The sequence below is a fragment of the Ursus americanus genome, chromosome 31 (assembly GCF_024610735.1).
Source record: "Ursus americanus isolate L20-20 chromosome 31, mUrsAme1.1.p, whole genome shotgun sequence".
NCBI lineage: Eukaryota > Metazoa > Chordata > Mammalia > Carnivora > Ursidae > Ursus > Ursus americanus.
Genome location: NC_142157.1, coordinates 6,914,413 through 6,933,077, shown reverse-complemented (window position 1 = coordinate 6,933,077; position 18,665 = coordinate 6,914,413). Strand labels below are relative to the sequence as shown.

At 43.1% G+C, this 18,665-nt stretch overlaps 1 protein-coding gene across 7 annotated transcripts in view; it reads right to left on the bottom strand.

Annotated features, from left to right (window-relative positions):
• The window catches only part of NRP1 (neuropilin 1), a 136,995-nt gene extending 124,737 nt beyond the window's left edge, over nt 1-12,258 (bottom strand). For 2 of the 7 annotated variants that reach the window (XM_045786405.2, XM_045786407.2), the window contains exons 1-3: nt 10,776-10,968; nt 9,892-10,415; nt 6,301-6,475 (exon numbers count right to left, since the gene is read on the bottom strand). In XM_045786405.2, coding sequence (XP_045642361.2) covers nt 6,301-6,475; nt 9,892-9,964 — 248 coding nt within the window. In that variant the 5' untranslated portion in view covers nt 9,965-10,415; nt 10,776-10,968. Of the gene's footprint in view, nt 1-6,300; nt 6,476-9,891; nt 10,416-10,775; nt 10,976-11,073; nt 11,268-12,143 lie in introns of those variants that run through there. The other 5 variants (XM_087857881.1, XM_087857882.1, XM_087857883.1 and 2 more) reach the window with 5 other exon arrangements.
• Nucleotides 12,259-18,665: the final 6,407 nt, after the last annotated feature.

The window sequence follows — 18,665 nt, the reverse complement described above, 5'->3', positions numbered from 1 at the left end:
TGAGCAGTAACCAGGGAGGCTGCAGGTGGTAGCAACAGCATTGTCCAGCGGCTGTTCTGAGAAGGGTTCATTGTATCCACTCAAAGATTGTTTAATTGAATTGAGCTTGGTGCTGGTGCCTCCCACACAGCTCATGTTGGGAAGTTACTTGAGATGAAAACCGACCATGAAAAACTGAAATATAAAGCAAGGGAAGATTTTTCTGTATTTGCCTTGCATCTAAATTAAGCCCTAGATGGAAAATTCTGTGTGTATTTTACCATACCTAGAGTATATGTAACGCATACAGGATATTTCAATCACTGAAAAACATTAGAATACACTTCAGTATGACTCTGTTTTTCTTTTTTTATTAGAAAGGGAAGAGTATGCATTGTTCCATCTCTCTTCCAAAGAGTTTTACCACATTCAAAGGATAGTGCCTACAGATTTCTAAGACTATAGTTTAGTTTTGTCTCATTTTGAAATTTATAAAACTGCAATCACACAAGTTAGGACATAGTCGTCCTTGAAGCCAAAGGCTAGTTGGACATAAGGGGAAATTCTTCGTAGGAGGCTGGAAATGTTTACTCTGGATTGGTTATATGGTTGTGCTCCCCTTGTAAAATGTTTTCAAACTTTACACTGCGTGTCTTTTTCTACATACATATTGTCCTTTAATTAAATTAAAAGTACATATACCTCTATATTTAATACAGAAAATGGAGAAATATTTTGGCTTAAAATACTCACTGTTTTCCATAAAACCAAGACTTCGTTTTGGTCTAAGTGATACTCTAAAACACAAGACTGGGACTAGAGTAAGACACTCACCTCAAATACAGAAAGCTAAAACCTCCCCAATCAAGGTAAATAATATTTTAGTGCAGCATTTTAAAAAATCAAAATGAATGAAAAAACCCATGCTGAACAAAGTAAAAAAAGAAAGGATCGAAACAAAAACTAGTACTCAAGGAAACCAGAAATGGAACTTATATTCCCCAATTGCCAATAAATGACAAAGCGACCACTGTATAATTAAATTTGTGGAAACGATCAGATCTGAGAAACTAATGGGAGATTAATTTTCATTCAGTGAATTTATAGTCCATGAAAATAAATGAAAAGACCAGTGTTTCGAAGTTTGTAACAACTTAGGTAGTTTTAAAAGTAGCATTAAAGAAGCGATGTGTGATTTATTCCAACAAAATTTGAAAACTTGAATATCATCTCGATTTAGTTAAAATTTTCTTGTAGTTAAACTTCATATGAAGTTACAAAAGTGAAATCTCCCTTTGATTGCATTGAATCAGGGAAAAAAAAAAACCACCTATTTTTGGTTCCACTAAGAAGGGATTACACATCTAAGTTATAGACAGAAAAGCATCTATACCAGCTTAGCCTGTGTCTCGGTGAAATCCTACAAAGCAGCACCAACAAATCAGGCACTGAAGTCAGGAACCAGTGAGTAAAAAGGCCACTACTGAGCTTTCTCCCTCCAATACTACCACCTTTTTAGACTCTTTCTGGAGCTCCACATTCATTTTCTTAATGTTTTTAACCCAACGTCTGTGAAATTTTTATTGCTCCCCAGATGAGGACATCTGATCTGAATGTAATCACACACCTCTTTGCTCAGCAGTATTTGTCACAACCCATTATAAATTATCATGCTGATAGTTTGCATTGCTGGGAAACCGGAAAAGTTCCATAAATTCTAACTACTGTATCAATGACATTCTTGTTTATTATGCAGATATAAAGTTTTATGAGATTCAAGATGTCTGCGTTACCACCGAAGAAAATTATCGTTGAGTAAGATCTAACTAGCTCAATGTAGATGTAGAAAACCATTTACAGTGCACAATGAACATTGCTTTCCAAAGAACACTCAGCAGGTTGCTTTTTTCTTTCTTTTCTGCTTGTAACTTTGCCTTGACAGTTCACAAGCATAGAGGATTTTGCTAGTGCATTCCCTCCACACCTTCTCCTTCAGAACATTCTCAAGCCACCTTTAATCAACATAACAATAAAATGAGACAGTGTTGTGACACATCTCGCACAATGTTAGCCCACAGACAGATGTTCTCCTGCTCCATGGATTGATTGATTGATACCACACTTTGTTCAATAAAAGAATTCAGGGAGTTATAATATTATGTTTTTGATGCTTATTTGTCATGAAACCTGACTCATAACGGAACCTGAAACATAGATTATTGCTTTTTAAAACTATCAGGCACAACCCAAACATTCATTTTTCCTAAGGAAATAACGCCCCTTGATATTCACTCTAAAAACTCTTTGTAAGGTTAGGTTCATCGTTTGTTTATGCTTTGGGTCAGTCTCCGTGTTCTTCACATGAAAAGTTGTAACTGTCTACATGTTGCTGTGTGGTTAAAACTATGAAATAGTTTTTAATTTAATTATAAATAAAACAATACAAATGTAAATAAGAATAATTTCCCTCCCAGAATTCATCTATTTAGTTACTTATCCATCCCTACACTCAACAAAGAAAATTATTTACTTGGCTTTTAAGGAAGTTTCTCAACAAGAAAATGTGCTAAGGAATCGATTTCTTAAGCTTTCACGTGGTGGAAGTTGACTGTACAAATACTAGATGGTTTGAAGGGCAGTTGCCGGGTGTATTTTATGCAGATCATTCCATTACTGGATCTAGATATTTAGTTTGACATATGCTTAAGTTTCATATTTCCAAATGTTCTAACCCTCACCAAGTTGTATGAGATATCATAAGAGTGACGATAACTTCTTTTGAGAGAAGCTTTCAACTTTTCAAAGGGCTTTTGTATCCACTACCCCATTTTATCTTGCCAATAACCCAATGACATTGTTAAAGCAAGTACTTGTTATTGCTATTAGACGTATAATATAGCTGAAACAGGGAGAAATATTAAATATCTCAAATAAGACAATTAGCTTGATCTCAACAGGAATGGTAACTACAAGCTTGCTAGGTGGTTGAATGTGGTTTGGTGTACCTAATTGTGTATGCTCTCAAATTCCTTTTATGGAAGTACCCTAGTATGAATTTCAAAACAAAAACAAAAACCCACACCACTGTAATAAAAAACAAAAACAAAACTATGCTTTTGCACATTCAACGTAAAACTTTGAAGTCTATGAATTTGTTCTTCCAAGGGTTATTGGTATTTTCTACTTTTGTAGGGAATTTTAACTTTAAAGCTGTGGATTCTTCTTGCAGCCTTCACAAAAGACTGTAAGAATTGTGCCCCATTTGTAGAATCTCAACTGCAACCTTCAACTGTGACCAGGAGTCATGTGGACCAGCCTGGACAGATAGTGACAGCAATGACTTCAGTTGCTCTTCCTCTATCATTCTTGGAATTTTCATTGATAAAACAACCAGGTAGCAGCACTTCCAAATGTGGGTGAAAGATATTTTCTATGCCATAATCTCCATTGACTTCATCAGGCTAAATATATCAGTCTTTCAAGGCTGGCCAGGAGATGGCACCTTCAGAGAGAACAAACCCTCAGTTGCTACCATTAAAAAGCATTTCACTCTGGAGCCTTAAAAAAAGTCTCATCAGCAAAATGACAGAAACAATCTTCTTACCCACGTCAGTTTCTTGAATACCATGCTGATGTCACTAAAATTGTCCCTTCCTAAAAATAGTAATTATCCATTTTCTTGTCATTTTTCAAAAAGAAAACTGAGGGGTGCCTGGGTGGCTCAGCTGGTTAAGCATCAGACTCTTGATTTCAGCTCTGGTCATGATCTCAAGGACCTGGGATTAAGCCCCACCTCGGGTGCCATGCTCAGCATGGAGTCACCTTGGGATTCTCGGCTTCTGCCTCTGCTCCCTGCACCCCTGCCCCCACTCATGTGTGCACATTCCTTCTCTCTATCTCAAAATAAATAAAGTTAAAAAAAAAAGAAGGCCTCAAAATGAAGAAAGAAAGAAAGAAAGAAAGAAAGAAAGAAAGAAAGAAAGAAAAAGGAAGGAAGGAAGGAAGGAAGGAAGGAAGGAAGGAAGGAAGGAAGGGAGGAAGGAAGGAAGGGAGGGAGGAAGGAAGGAAGGGAGGAAGGAAGGAAGGGAGGAAGGAAGGAAGGAAGGAAGGAAGGAAGGAAGGAAGGAAGGAAGGAGGAGACTGAGAAGTTCCCAATTCCACCATACTCCACCTCACATCATGGTATGGCAAATAGTTTTTGAAGATCTACTGTGTGTCAGACACTGTTATAAGCACTTAACATGTATTAACTCACTTGACTGGCTTCCCCAGTTATGTGCTGGAACTGGTTTGCACCAGCTCACAAGGACCCATCGCACACGTCTCTTTAGGAGTACACAGGTACACAAGTCTGTGGACAGTGACCTCACATGGATAGTTTGAAACTGGTCACGGTGGGAATATTTACACTACAGAAATTGGTAAATATTACCAATGAGGACTTGACCCACCCCCTTCCATGATCCGGTCATTCGACATTGACCAGCATACCACCACTAGCGGCTCCTGATTATTCTGAATTTTTTAACTATTATATTATACACAGACATGGTCACAACTCTCAGATCAGGATTTAGCAGATATGAGTTTACTAAAATGTAATGGCCCGCTGTCTTTGGGAATAATGTTATTACTTGAGTGTGTTTTATGTTTTATGTTGCGTTTCTTAAAAATATCTTTTAGAGTAGCTTAAGTATTGTCAAAAAGCAAAAAAATAAAACACAGCAAACTAAAACAAAATGAAAGAGAAACAAATCTCCAGGTTGTCTAAGTGATTGACATTGTAAAATCGCCATACAGAATAAAGTCAACAGTAACAACAAACTCCCTGTTTCCTAGCAGTCACTGGAACACTGTTAATGGCAACTTTCATACAAGATTAAGAAGTCCACATAAAGCCCTGAAGCACAGAACAAGGATTCAATTGGAATCGTCATAATTCTATTACACTGTAGTGTATGCTGATTATTTGGAAATTGATCGATGAATGTATGCTAATTCTCTAGGCACCAGAAAGTTGAATTAACCAGATGACCTCATTTCCCTGCCCATGAAACACTAGTTTTACCCCACCAACTCAACAGGTGGTTAAGGACCACCTACAAGTGGGAAACTTTTCATATCATTCTGCTCTTCCCTAAAAGGGCTATGTGTTTGCAAATAGAACATTTTTTAATAATGAATGTGCCTGCACAATAATGTTTATATCCAATGGAAATTGTAGCCTATTTGCATTGTATACAATTATATCAAACTGGCCCATTTTAAAAGTTCGGAAAACGTATCAGTCCCTGAGAAACACTTTAGATTTGACATTTAAGTAGATTGTTTTCCTTTGCTAAAACTATTTCTATATCCTAACTTCACTGAAGAGAGATATGCAGGTTCAAGTATCTGGAGAATATACCCTGTGCAGGTTGGCAGAATGGGGTAATGTGGGCAAGACAGAGACAAGCGGTCTGCTGGGTGTTCAGAGAAGAGCAAACCTGCACCTGAGTGGACTGCTTGCGCTTGCAAAGTTAAAACACATTTTCCATACTGTGCAAAGAAAAACCTGCACAACTAGTTCTTTCACATAAAGTGAGGAAATATAGACTGTCTCTATAGTGAGAATGTTTTCATAATAATGAAATCTGGCATAAATTGATGCTTAGTCACTTAACAATAGAAGGAGTTAGCAAGACTAAAGCAGGTGGATGAAATACCAATTTATATTTGAGTCCCATTGTATTCACTGTGCATTAACAATTTTTTTTTGCATTTCCCATGAGACTTGCAGTCATTAATCTACTAAAAAAAAACTCCTCATCCAACTTACCCTATATGCCTCATTTTTATTCAGTGACAATTTGCTTTTGTCATGTCCAACTCAATAAGATACAGTCCTTAACTCACAAAATGTGTCACAGATTTGTTAAAAAATATCCAGCCTCGTCATCTGTTGATGCTATATATACTAGTAATCCACAATATTTAATAAAAACCCAAGTGAAAGTTGGGATTTCTAGTTCTTCCCCTTTTCAGGGGAGAAAAAGAAGCACATAGACACATTTCTTAACGAAAGAGTTCTGAAACCAAAAGTGTTAACAGGAAAAAGAATATGAGAGATTATGCTTTTCAACATAATATTCCTAGTTTGGGGAACTCAGAAATCGCTTAACATAATTTAATTTCCATACCATTGACACAGGATCTGGCCTAGATTAGAATCCCTCCTGGATCCGTTTACATCCGGTACTGTACACACAGGCTTTCCCCCCTTAGACATCCATGACCACTAGATGGTGGTGTGGTGCCCTGTTCAAATACTTTCCCACTTACTTGCAGTCTCTGTCCTCCAAATCAAAGTGAGGGTTGAAGTTGATCATAATCCTCTGGTACGGGTCGGGAGCCCGAATCAGCCACTCACATTTTTCACTTGGATGATAAGAATGAGGATAACCAGGAGACGTAAGGTACCCGGGGCTTTCAATTTTTATCGTATCGCCACACTTATCTGTAATAAAAATAACATTTTGGTAAATCTTTCCCTGACAACCCCTTAAGTATTCTGGCTTTACATATAAATTACTGGTTATTATTGCATAACTTTTTAGGGGGACCTCCCCGTGGGTCCTTCAGGTGGCCTTCATACAACCCGGCTGCGAAGGAACACTCTTTGATCCCAGGAAGGTTAGCTCAGGAGAAAAGTAGACTGAGATCTGACAGGACTCCACCCTTACCCCCTACAAAGTTCCTTCCCAAGAAAAAGGTCTTCTAGCGTTAAAAACATTAAATCCTCTCAATGGATGTTAACATGGTCCCCAGGGAGCTTCTGCTAGACTTAATTATCCCCCAAGAAGTGTAATCGCATTAAGTAGCAAGTTCTGAGTGGAAGGTGACTAAAAGAAGCTATTCGACCCCTTGTGTGGCTTTTTGATGATAAGTCTGGTCTCTGTCATTGATCAGTGGGGATTGTCATCCAAGACTTTGATTGGCTTAAAGCCAAACCTTTTGTGTTGTTGTTTTATCTGCCCATAAATCTAAGTGATTTTGAGTTATCTCTGCTCGGGAGATCCAGAGCAGCAGAGAACAAAGTGTATTTGGTGAAGCAGAAATAATTCTGCTCTACTGCTCCAGGTAAAGTTGTTCAGTCTTCGAGACCAGATCAAAGCAACTGGGCAGAAAGAAAAATAAATAGCCACACAGCATTAATTCTAATTACCTAGATGTTGGGGGAAAAAAACCCACCACACTGAGTTCTGGGTGTCACATATGGTAAACCATGGTCTCACATTCTGGGAAAGGTGAGCTAACTAGTTTTGAGCCTTCATTTCAAAAAACCCGAATGCGGAAGTGATTCACTGAGAGCCAAATAAACCAGTCACTGGGCTGCTTTATTGTTCAGTGTAGATTCTCATTGTCACTTTTTATGATGGATTTCATGCTGGAGAGTCTCAGCCTGAAATGCTGCCACATTTATTGATGCTTAATTTTAAGCAATAAAAATTTGGTGCATAAACTATGTTAGAGGAATAGGTATGAAAGCAGTGAAATATATAAGCCTATCAATCACAAATTTTCAGTAATGGTATATATAGATTTTAATATTGCATCTAATAGATTCCCTGTGGAAAGAGAATGGCATTCTTTGCTCTCAGCATGAATTTATAAATCTACAGAATTTTATTACAGGAAAACCAGGTCAAATGGAAATGAAAGATGAAGTGCACATCAAAAATGCATAAAGCTACATGCATTGCAGAAATCATTTCCCATAAATTAAAAAGAAGACAATATAAATCATATTGTTTTTCTCAATTGCTAGATGTTTCTGACCATGTATTGTAGACTGGGGGTACCCTTATACTGGTTTCCTTTGCCTTGGCTTTTAAAAACTTAAGGTTTGCCAAGAAGAAATGTTGCAACTGGAGTTCGGAATCTCAACTAATGATCATATTGGACTCTGTTATGTGATTCTAGTGAGGCTCTTCCATTATTTTCAGTGTGCAGAAAACTTGGAGAGTGACCCCATCTCATTAAGTCCCCTCCAGCTCTATACAAACATCATGGCAGTGTCTGGCATCCGTTAGAGGAGTGAAATAAAACAGCACTGCTTCTAGTCACTCCACAGAGTCACTTCAGAAGACATTTAGGTAGACTCGGTACCACACCAGAGCTCTTTAATCTGTGACTTCTGAGAAAGTGACAGTGTAATAAGATAATGTGGACTGCTAGACTCCCTGGCTCTGTTAAATCTCTCTAACAGTTGATTAAGAAAGAGCAATTTCTAATGACTCTGGACCATTAGACCTAAATAAGGTTAATGAATTAATTTAGCAGACACTGGTACTCCGAGGAGGTGGACATGGCTTTAAGAGGTCTGCTGTGTTACAGAGGCATTTACTGGCTCTGGTCACTGCAAGCCTAGCAACATGGCTTCAACCAGTCAAGCTCACAGACTGAAGCTCAGGTTCTCAGCATTCCCCAGATTTCTGCTAAGAAAATTTGAAAATATATTATATATATATATATACACGTGCGTGTATACATTCATATACACACGTATACGTGGAGACCACAACCTAAAGTCTGGAAGCTATTTGCATTAGGTTTCAAATCCATCCTGTGAACATCTTGACTCCGGATTTAATCTCAGGAGTTGTAGAGAGCAGAGGCTGGGCTACTGTAATTTCTAAAGTCTAACCACTTGACCTCTTTCAATTGTAGGAGAATGTTATTTCATCCTTTGCCAGATTATAGAAAGATGCCACCAACTCGGATTCATTAATAAATTGAACTCCACATTCATGGGTGTGTGTGTGTGTGTGTGTGTGTGTGTGTGTGTGTGTGTTGCCTCTAAGCATATCATTTAGAACACTGCTTGGTAGCTGTTGGGGGGAAATCTATTGCTTCAATCACAAAACCTCCAAAAAGCATATTAGAGAGATTAACTTCCATCATAAAGATGTGATTTAAATTCCTCCTGGTATGAACCCCTCCACTTGTGGTCTCTTATTAAAACAATATACCACAGTAAGTAGTGGGTGTGCTTTTCTTCTAATTACTTTGATTGAAATCTAAGCCAGACAAAAGTAAATATTTGATAATTAGTTAATAATAATTGCTGAAGACTTACTGTAAAGATAATCTCATACCCTTGCCTTCACCTACTTTAAAGTGTAAGTTAAACACGCCTACAACCAGATCACATTTTTAAACACATTATTTAGATTAGGGGATACTGTTTATAACCCAGCCGTCTTTCATTTACTTAACAGTGAGTGGTTTTAAAAGCTAAGGGGAAGCTGCAACTAGGTTAGGGATTTTCAGATATCCTGGTGTTTTACACTGTATATATCAGATTCCTTTATTGACACTACGTAACTTTCATTCATACTTCAGACAGATTAGGGGTGATTTGCAAAGGCGGAGGAGAGAGTTCCATCAACGAAAAAACCGCTATCTCTTGCAGGCACCCACCAGAGGAAACGGTTTCGAAGAGCTGCAAAAGAACCAGGAAGTTCTCCTGGTAAAGTGTGCATTAACTTTCAACAGCCATCAAATTTTTGAAAGGGAGTCTCATCTAATTGCCTTTGGGAGGAAACATTATTAAGATAATTGGTGTGCTGATCCTAGAAGGTAGGCAGCTCTGCCGTGTAACAGAGGTAGGAAAACCCCCATAACCAAACAATCAACTTCAGAAGGGAGGCCGTGGACTTGAAATCTTCCTGCCTTAAACCGCCTGATCTAATGTCTTTATTTCTCCTCCTGGACGAAAGTTTCCTTCGCCCAGGAGGTGGCTATTGCCGGTTCACCCCGACAGCTCTGCCTGAGTCTCGCGGCTGCGGCGGGAAGCCGAACCCGGCCGGACGCGGGCAACCGGGGAGCCCGGGCGCCGCGCTGTCACACGCGTCTCCGCCTGTCACTTACCGTTGCGAAAAGCGCTGGCCAGGGCGAGGGCGACTGCGAGCGCGGCGCAGAGGAGCGGCAGCCCCCTCTCCATTCTCCCTTCGCCGGATCCCCAGGCAGGCGCGGGAGAACGAGAACGTGCGGGGAAAATAGAGCAAAGGGGGAATCTAAACAATCTGAAGAGCTTCAACTCCGCCTAGAGCTGTAAAATCCTCAGTCCGTCTTGGAGAAAAGAGAGCAGCGAGGCAATGCCTTGATCCGAGAGAAATGCTTCTCTTTTTGTGTCTCAAGTCGCCTGCATCCTGTCATTTAGCTCCGGTTTCCTCTCTCTTTTCCCACACTTGTTCCTCTTCCAGGAGCCACTGCCCGGGCCATGTCTCAAAAAAAAAAAAAAAAAAAAAGGGAGGGGGGGCTAGCCGGGGGAGGAGGGAGGTAGGGAATCACAGCAAAGCCAGTTTCCAGAAAGAAAAAAAAAAAAAAAAATCCGGCTTGTTTCTGGACCCGTTGGAGCCGAGGAGCTGGCGCCCTGGGGAGGTCCGGGGTGTCTGCGGAAGGAGAGGAGCAAGCAATGAAAAGATGAGCGGGAGACAGAGGAGTTTCACCAACTGCACCCCCGCCTCCCCCACCTCCTCCGTCCTCCTCCTCCCCTTCTGGAGCCCTTCCCTCGCTTCCTCCCTCCCCTCTGCCGGCACAGGCTCGCCAGTAATTGCCTGACAGGAGACTGGGAGGAACAAGTTTCCCTCCGTGTGCTTCCCCCGTCCGTCTGTCCCTCTCTCCCGGAGGCCCTGAAGGATCTCCGCGGAAAGGGAGGCGTTGGGGGTCTGAGCCAGGGCGTGTGGGTGTGAGTGTGTGTTTGGAGAGGAGGCTGCGAGGTCGGTGCCAGCGACTGGGTCGGGCTAGCCTACCTCTGCGTGCTCGCTCAGGACCCCTGGGGGAGAGACGGGCAGCTCGCGGAGGATCCCCGGGATCCAGTCGCGGAGGATCCCCGCGATCCAGTCGCCGAGGAGTGCGGCGCTCCCGGGAGGTGGCTGCTGCTTCTCACAACTCCGAATCCCCGGCCCGCGGAGGCGAGGAGCGCGGGGCGAGCCGCGTCACTCCTCTGTGCCCGCCCGAGACCTGGGGCAGAGAGCAGCAGGGCGCCCCTGACGCTCCGGGCCGGATCTGGGGAGACCCGGGAAAGCTAGGCTGGAGTGGGAGACGCACCACAGAGCCGGGCGAGGGTCCACAGTGTCGCTGCCGCGTAAAGCGGAGTCAGACCACTCGGTCGGGCGAGGCTGGGCTGCGGCCGCACTCGGCCTCTCTGCCCGCTAGCAGGGCGCGCTGCCGGGAGCCAGTCTTGTCGGGGTGCCCTCCGCACACCGGGGGCTCCATTGTTAAGCGAGATTTGGTGCCCTCTGCCCTGGGACAGAGGGAACGCCGGAGGGTGGGAGGTGATGCTCCTTCCAGCTAGGGGGCAGCCGTCGCCCGACCCCGCCCAGCCTCATGTCTCTGTGGAGCCCAGGTGTTCCGGGGGGTTGGCAATTAGGGGTCCAGTGGCCCCTGTTTCGGTGCCTCTCGGGAGAGGGAGAACAGTGGCGGGGGAGGAGGGCTCTTGGCAGGGCTCGCACGGTACCCACCCCAGGCCACAGACAATTGTCACGCCAGTCCTCTAGCTCCTGTCCACCCCCACCTTCCACGGCGGCGCGTCCTCACCGTGGGCTGGATGCCCCCCAGTTCCACCCCCAAGGGCTTTCCGGGAACTGCTGCAGAAGGCCTCTGAGGATATGAATAGCAAAGCCATTTCAGGGAACAAACAGGTTTCGGCCACCAATCTGGCCCTTGAGAGGGCAAAGGTCCGCGTACCCCCTCCCAAGGAGTTCGTGGGGGAAGGTGAAAAGGTCACTACACCTTCTGGGAATTGGCGTTTATGTACACACCCTGAAAGCAGAGCCTTATTCCTACCTGGCGCAAAGAGCTGGCACAAGACATTTAAGAATGTTGGCAAGGACACTCTGGTCAAGGGTTTTGGCGGAAGAACTAGGGGCGGGACAGGAGAAGGGCAGCCGAAGGCGCGCGGGCCCGGCTGGGCGCAAAGACGCGCTCCCCTTGGGGGTGCCGGCGGGCCCCGCGCCGGGCGGAGGGGCACCCGCGGCGCCCGCGCTCGCTGCGCTCTCTCTCCGGGTCCAGCTTTTCCTTCGCCCGCCCGCGCGCGGGGAGCCCCCGCCTCCAAGCTGGAGACCCGGCCCTCTGGCGCCGAGAGCGGGTCCTGCCCCCGGGCGCCTCTTTTCCCTCACCCGTTTCCCAGGTCTTGGCTCTCGGACCCCCAGGAGGCGCTGGGTGGGGAGGTGGCACTTCGAGGCCGGGAATCAAATGCTTGGGTCGAGCGGAAGGGACAGTGGCGGGGCCGCGGGCAGCCCAGCGTCCGGGCCCCGGCGGCGGGCGGGCGGGCGGGAGGCGAGACCCGGGCGCCAGCCCCGCCCAGCGCGGACCCGGGGGAGCAAGCGCTGCAGAGGAAAGCCCCGGCGCTGGGCGACGACCGGCGCACGTCGCCTCCTCCCCGTGTCCTCTCTGCCTCTGGCGCACCCCCGCCAGTCCCAGTCCCCAGCTGCGCGGGGTGAGCGGCATCATCAGATTTGGGGTGACCCCGAGCGACCCCAGTCCAAGGCTCAGAGAGAGAGAGAGAGGCGCCTCTCAGAACTGGCGGGTTGACAGAGAACGGCAGTGGGGGTGTGTGCAGCGGTCAAGGCGTCCTCGAGTCACAAATACCCGACTTCTTCCTAGTGGGAACTAGGAGGCCGCACTCGCTCCAGGGAGCCCTTTCTGACCGGACTGTGCCTTGGCGGGGTGAGCGAGGGGGCACACGCGGGAGACTTGAGCTGTATTGTTTTTATAAAACTGCCGCCAATCTCTCTTTCCCTTTTCCCTGCTGAGTGTGCATTTCCCAGCCTGGACCCACCACGCTAACAAATAAAGCCACCGGATCATGCACTCAGAGAGGGACTGCCCCCACTCCGCAACCCCGCTCCCTCTGGCTCCCTTTCAGCCCTTCGCGGGGAAGGGCTCCCCCAGTATGTCAACACGCAGAAAACCCCTGTCTGTTCTTGCTCACCGTCCGAGCACTTTTGCCAGGCTTCCTCCAACCAACTAGTAAGACATGCACTGTGTACTGTGGGGGAAATAACAAATTTAAGTTTTGCCCCTGATTTTTCTGGTCTTACCTGATCTGAGGCTTTTCTAGACTCCTTAGTTTCTCCACAGCGCTGGGTAATGGAGCCCTACGACACTGACTGATAATTGCCAGCTAGTGGGTTAGTACAGAGCAAATTGTCCTTGCTAACAACCTCTTTCCTCTGCTGTTAGATTCCGTTAAGTGCCGAAAAGGGTCAGTTTTAGATTTCTGCAATTCTCCAGCAAGGGAGACAGACCGACCTTTATATGAGAATAAGTGATAGACAGAGGAAGAATTTGGCAGTGTTCCTAGGTTGATTTTATTTTGATCTTACGAACACATCACTCTTCCTGACATCAAAAATCCCTAGACTAGATAGGACCCAGTTCCACTGAAGGGAAGATTCATGGAGCACACTTCCAGAATGCCAGGCCCTGGCCTTCGGTGGGCAATACCCAGCCCCATAGACTCCCATGCAGGAGCTGCTGCAGGAATAAGGCACTCAGACCTCCTGAGAAGGGCTGAAATCGTTGCCCACCATTAAGAATAGACTGGGTGGTAAATGTTAGTTTCTTTTCATCAAGCTCTCATCAATTTGTCAGAAATAAGAGGAGATCCATTGCTCCCAGAGGGCCATTTGAGCCACTAACTTCCTCAAAGTATTTCAGGTTGATGCAATATGGAGATTGAGGTTGGTATTTCAAAACTATATCAAGTCTAATCAAGTTTTTTTAAAGCATCAAACCCACATATTTCAGAAAAGCAATAAAACAACATATTTTTAGTAGGAGCTAACCTACATTTGAAATGGAAGAATGGAAGAAGCAAAACTGGGAAAAGATTAAAAATTGAAATTTAAATTAATTTACTATTATTTCATTTTTTAAGTTTATTTTTAGCAATCGCTACACACAATATGGGGCTTGATCTCACAACCCCCAGATCAAGAGTTGCTTCCTCTTCTGACTGTGCCAGGCAGCAGCCCCTACTATTATTTTTAAAAATTCTATTAAAAATGACACTTCTGCTGGGGCGCCTTGGTGGCACAGTTGGTTAAGTCTCTGACTCTTGGTTTGGGCTTAGGTCCTGATCTCAGGGTCCGGAGATGGAGTCCCAGATAGGGCTCCCCGCTCAGCATGAGTCAGCTTGAGACTCTCCCTCTCTCTCTGCCCCTTCCCACATTCTCTCTCTAAAATAAATAAATAAATCTCAAAAAAAAAATCTTCAAGTACTGGAGAAAATACTACCATGTAAAGTTTTAAAACAAAGTTATCATGTAGAGTTTTTGTATTAAAGCACGTGCAATAACAAGATGCAGGAAGACAACGCTAAAATTTGAATAGTGTTAGTGGATTCAAAACCCCTTCGGTGTTAGAGGTTAGGGCTAGAATTTGAAAACTGTGTATTTTTATTTGTCTGAAAGAACAATCTTAGATTATTCTGCCTTCATTTAGTTACTTTTTAATTAGGAAAATTAAGAAAATAATAACAAATAGAAACACTCATCAGACCAATAAAAATATCATTAGAACATATTCAAAATTTCCAATGGACTGTTTCTAAGTAGGAGAATCTATAAAATATAATTTGAATAATCAAACAGGGAAGTAGCTCTCTCTTGACATTTAATTATAATTTTATAAAGAGAACCAAAATTTTAAGGAATTTTGGAAAAAATGAGTAAAAAATAATTTTAAAATTTAAAACAAAGACCAAAATAACAGCAAAACAACCAACAAAACAACACAAACCCACAGTTAAGAATTGTCTAATTTATCCTAACAGAATTTAATTTTATTTTGTATTCTTGTCAGATGACTCCAGCTGCTATATGGAGAATGGGTTATGAGTAGAATAAGGGAAGAAGTGAAGATACTGGTTAGGAAGTAACTATGATAGATCTAAATATGAACATGAGCAAGGATCTTAGCAGTGGAGGTTGAGAAAGGATGTATTTCTGATGTATTTAGAAGGTATAATCAACAGGGCAGATGGTGAGATGGATATGTCAGTGAAGGAGAGGGTGTGGTCAAGGACAGCCCCTAAGTTTCCCGCTTTCAGAACCGGATGGGTGGTGGTGATAGTCTTCAAATAGGCAAGGGACACTAGAAGACTAGTGTGGAAGGAAGATCTTGAGTTTGATCTGATCTAGGTTTAGTGTTTACTGTCTTTGAGGCAATCAAGTGAGGTAGGAATACAGAGGAGCAGTTTGGATTGAAGATATAAATTTGTGAGTTGCCGATATGTAGTAATATATCATGATATCACTGTACAGTAATTGTCGTAATTTAGTAATCAAAGTGGAAGGAATGGATGAAATCGCTAAGGGAATTGGAAAAGGAGGCCAAGACAGAACTATGAAGAACATTTAAAGGCTGGATTGTCAGGATGACCCAACAAAAGATATTGAGAATGAGCAGCTGGAGAGGTAGGAGGAAAACCAGGAGAATATATTGTCATAGAAGTCGAGTAGAAGGGAGATTTCTAAAAGGAAATGCTAGACAAACGAGTTGAATACTGTTGAGAATCCTAGTTGGATGAGGACTGAAATGCAATTGGATATCATGGCAGATGGTTACTGAGGGGGACTTTAACAAGAGCCTTTTCAGTGGAGTCATGGAAGCAGAGGGCTAGAGGCCGGAGTGCAGTGGGCTAGTGAGTGAGTGGAAGGTAAAGGAATAGGGACAATGAGCAAAGATAATTCTCTCTGAAACTTTCTACTGAAGGTGGGGGAGACAGACAATAGATCTGGAAGGAAGAGGTGTGTATCTTTTTTTTTTTTTTTTTTGCTTTTAAGATGGGTGCCCTTGAACGTTCTTGAATGCCAACGGGTAGAATCTAGTATTGGGGAAGATATTGAAAATAAGTAACAGAAAAGTTAATCAGAATGTAAATTGCCTGAGAAGGCAGGAGGGGTTATAGGATAGAGGCCAGAAGGGCAGACTTACCCTAGTTTGGAAGAGGGACAGCTCCTCTGTCATAACTGTGTAGGGAAAGAGGAGCTGATGGGCATAACTGCAAGGAAGTTTGCCCTTCTGGGAGGGGGGCGGTTTCTCCCTACTGTCTTCCATTATCTCCTGTCTCGTGTGGTAAGAGTGGCAGGGAGAGATATTGAAAGTCTCTGGAGAGGAGTGTAATTGAAATGAATAGCAGACTGACCAGTTGCTGTTGCTATTATTTCGATAATTTTGTAGGCTGTAAAGTTGGGCTAGGAACACATTTTCCTAGAAAAATTGGCTAGTATTTCATGGAACAAAGAAGTTTCCTTAACTCCTCCTGAGGTGGTAAGAGAATATTAATGGTATTATTTCAGTTTTAGTGACTCAGCATAGGTGCTCAATAATGCTTGAAGAAAAAGGAATTTTTCTAACTATTATTTATAACGAATTAATGAATGTGTCTATTAATGTACAGGAAAGTGTCACTCCAAATATCTCTTTGCCAGTAGTGTCTTCCACTCCCACCCAATCTCTTCTTTGTCCTTTGTCCTTCTAGAGATGACCCAAGAAGAAATTTAAACGTCATTCATCCCCTATACCAGACACCCACAGACTTGCTTATTTGGAAAGTCAAGATTCAACAACAATATTGCACACACTCTTCACAGATACATAGGTGATTGTTTTGCTTGCTTTGAGTTGTTCTACAGTTCCCCACCTATCAAGTTCAGTCAAACGTATTGGGTAGGCTACTTGTCAGCGGACATCATTTTCAACAAAGCCTTCTTCCTTCGGTTTATTATGCTAAACCATCAGATTGTCAAAGTGCCTTGCGTCCTATGTAGGAAGTGATAAATTAATACTTGCTGATTGATTTTCAGCTACAAAATTCACTGCCATGATGGCCTTGTCCTAATGCCACATCAACATTTGTATGACCTGAGGAAGCCATGCAAAACAAGGCAGGCCTTTTGGAACTCGTGTATTGTAAAAAGCCTTCAGACTATTCATAAGTTACCTTTTGCAGGCACATTCTCTTCCTGCACAAATGCTATAAACACCTCAGCAGGGACGATAAATAGCAATGTAGACAGGAAGGAAAAATATTTGGTAAGAGACACTCCTGCACTTTCTCTTCTCAATTCCTTCAGTGTAACTTTTAGTCATAGAAACTGAAAATAATAGAAATGTAAAAGTTGAGGTTGCAAAGTTGTTAAGTGATAGGTGAGGAAACAAAATATATGGGCTTGCCAAAATGTAAATGTAAAGCCAAAAAAAGGCAAGTGTCCATCAGAACTTTCTACTTATAATTTTCTTTTTTTTTTTTTTAAAGATTTTATTTATTTATTTGACAGAGATAGAGACAGCCAGCGAGAGAGGGAACACAAGCAGGGGGAGTGGGAGAGGAAGAAGCAGGCTCATAGCAGAGGAGCCTGATGTGGGGCTCGATCCCGTAACGCCGGGATCACGCCCTGAGCCGAAGGCAGGCGCTTAACCGCTGTGCCACCCAGGCGCCCCAGAACTTTCTACTTATAATTTTCATTCAGAGTTTCAGCTTGGACCTGGGTCTCACACATGATTTCTCCCTCTTATGCCACAGGTAGAAGAACCAAGATACACTGAGAGTTCAAATTTGGCAAAATTATGCATCAATTCTGCGATGAGATAATCTGTGGGAAACTCATGTTTTGAATTTATGTTTGTGTCTTAAAGAAGATAGAAATAAAGCTATAAAATAAGGTTAATACCATTGGTTTATTCTTTTGAAAATTCACAGTAATATCCATTAGGTTGTATCTTATGCAGCCAAATGGCTTCTTAAATTCATACTCTGTTATTGTCTCTAGTTTGGTATGCAAAGGCATATTTCTCCATTGTAGCTCTTTTTCTGGATTTTTAAATTCCTTTGTGATATCTCAGACTTTGGAATTATGTTGAGACAAGGACTGGATGTAGTCAAACATACCCTAATTTAACTTATACTCAGACTTACTCAAGCATACTCAAATTTAATGTTGTCCACCAAACAAACTCCTGATTCATTGATTTTTAAGATTCTTTGGACCTTGGTTTGAAATTGTCTGCCTTGTGTTTTTAAGCAGGTAGCTTAAAACTACTGATAGCTATATCAGTAACTCTGATATCTATATAGTTGATATTAGTCCTAATCATCAGGTGAACACCTTTTATTATGTAGATAGCAGAGAGCAACATTCTTATCACGTATAAAAGGAAGCATCTCATAAATTCCAGGATACACCATGAGGGGTAACCAGGGTTGTCAGTTGTCAGTCCGGATTAGCTTAAACAAACAGGTGATTTAATGGTCATAATTGGGAAATCAAGGTGTGGACCTAGCTACAGGCATAGCTGGGACTGGTTCCCTTGGGGCCAGTCAGCAGGATACCTGTGTTTTCATCTTCAGTCTCCAGCAGGCACTCTCCAGGCAGTGTCAGGGGTAATGGCTGCTCCATGCTTAAAGCTTCCTTCCTTCTAGATTGTGATTCTAGAGAAGGGTTCAGAGAGAGGGTAGTTTCTCTCCCAAAGTTTGTAATTATCTTCCATGAAATCCAGATGGCCGCACTCGGATTATGTGCCCATCCCTGGAGCAGTCAGTTGTCAAGGGAGATGGGTTCCTCTTGTTAGTCAGCCTGGGTCACTTGCCTACCAGGACTGTGGGAACGAGAGCGCGAGGGCGCGACATAGAC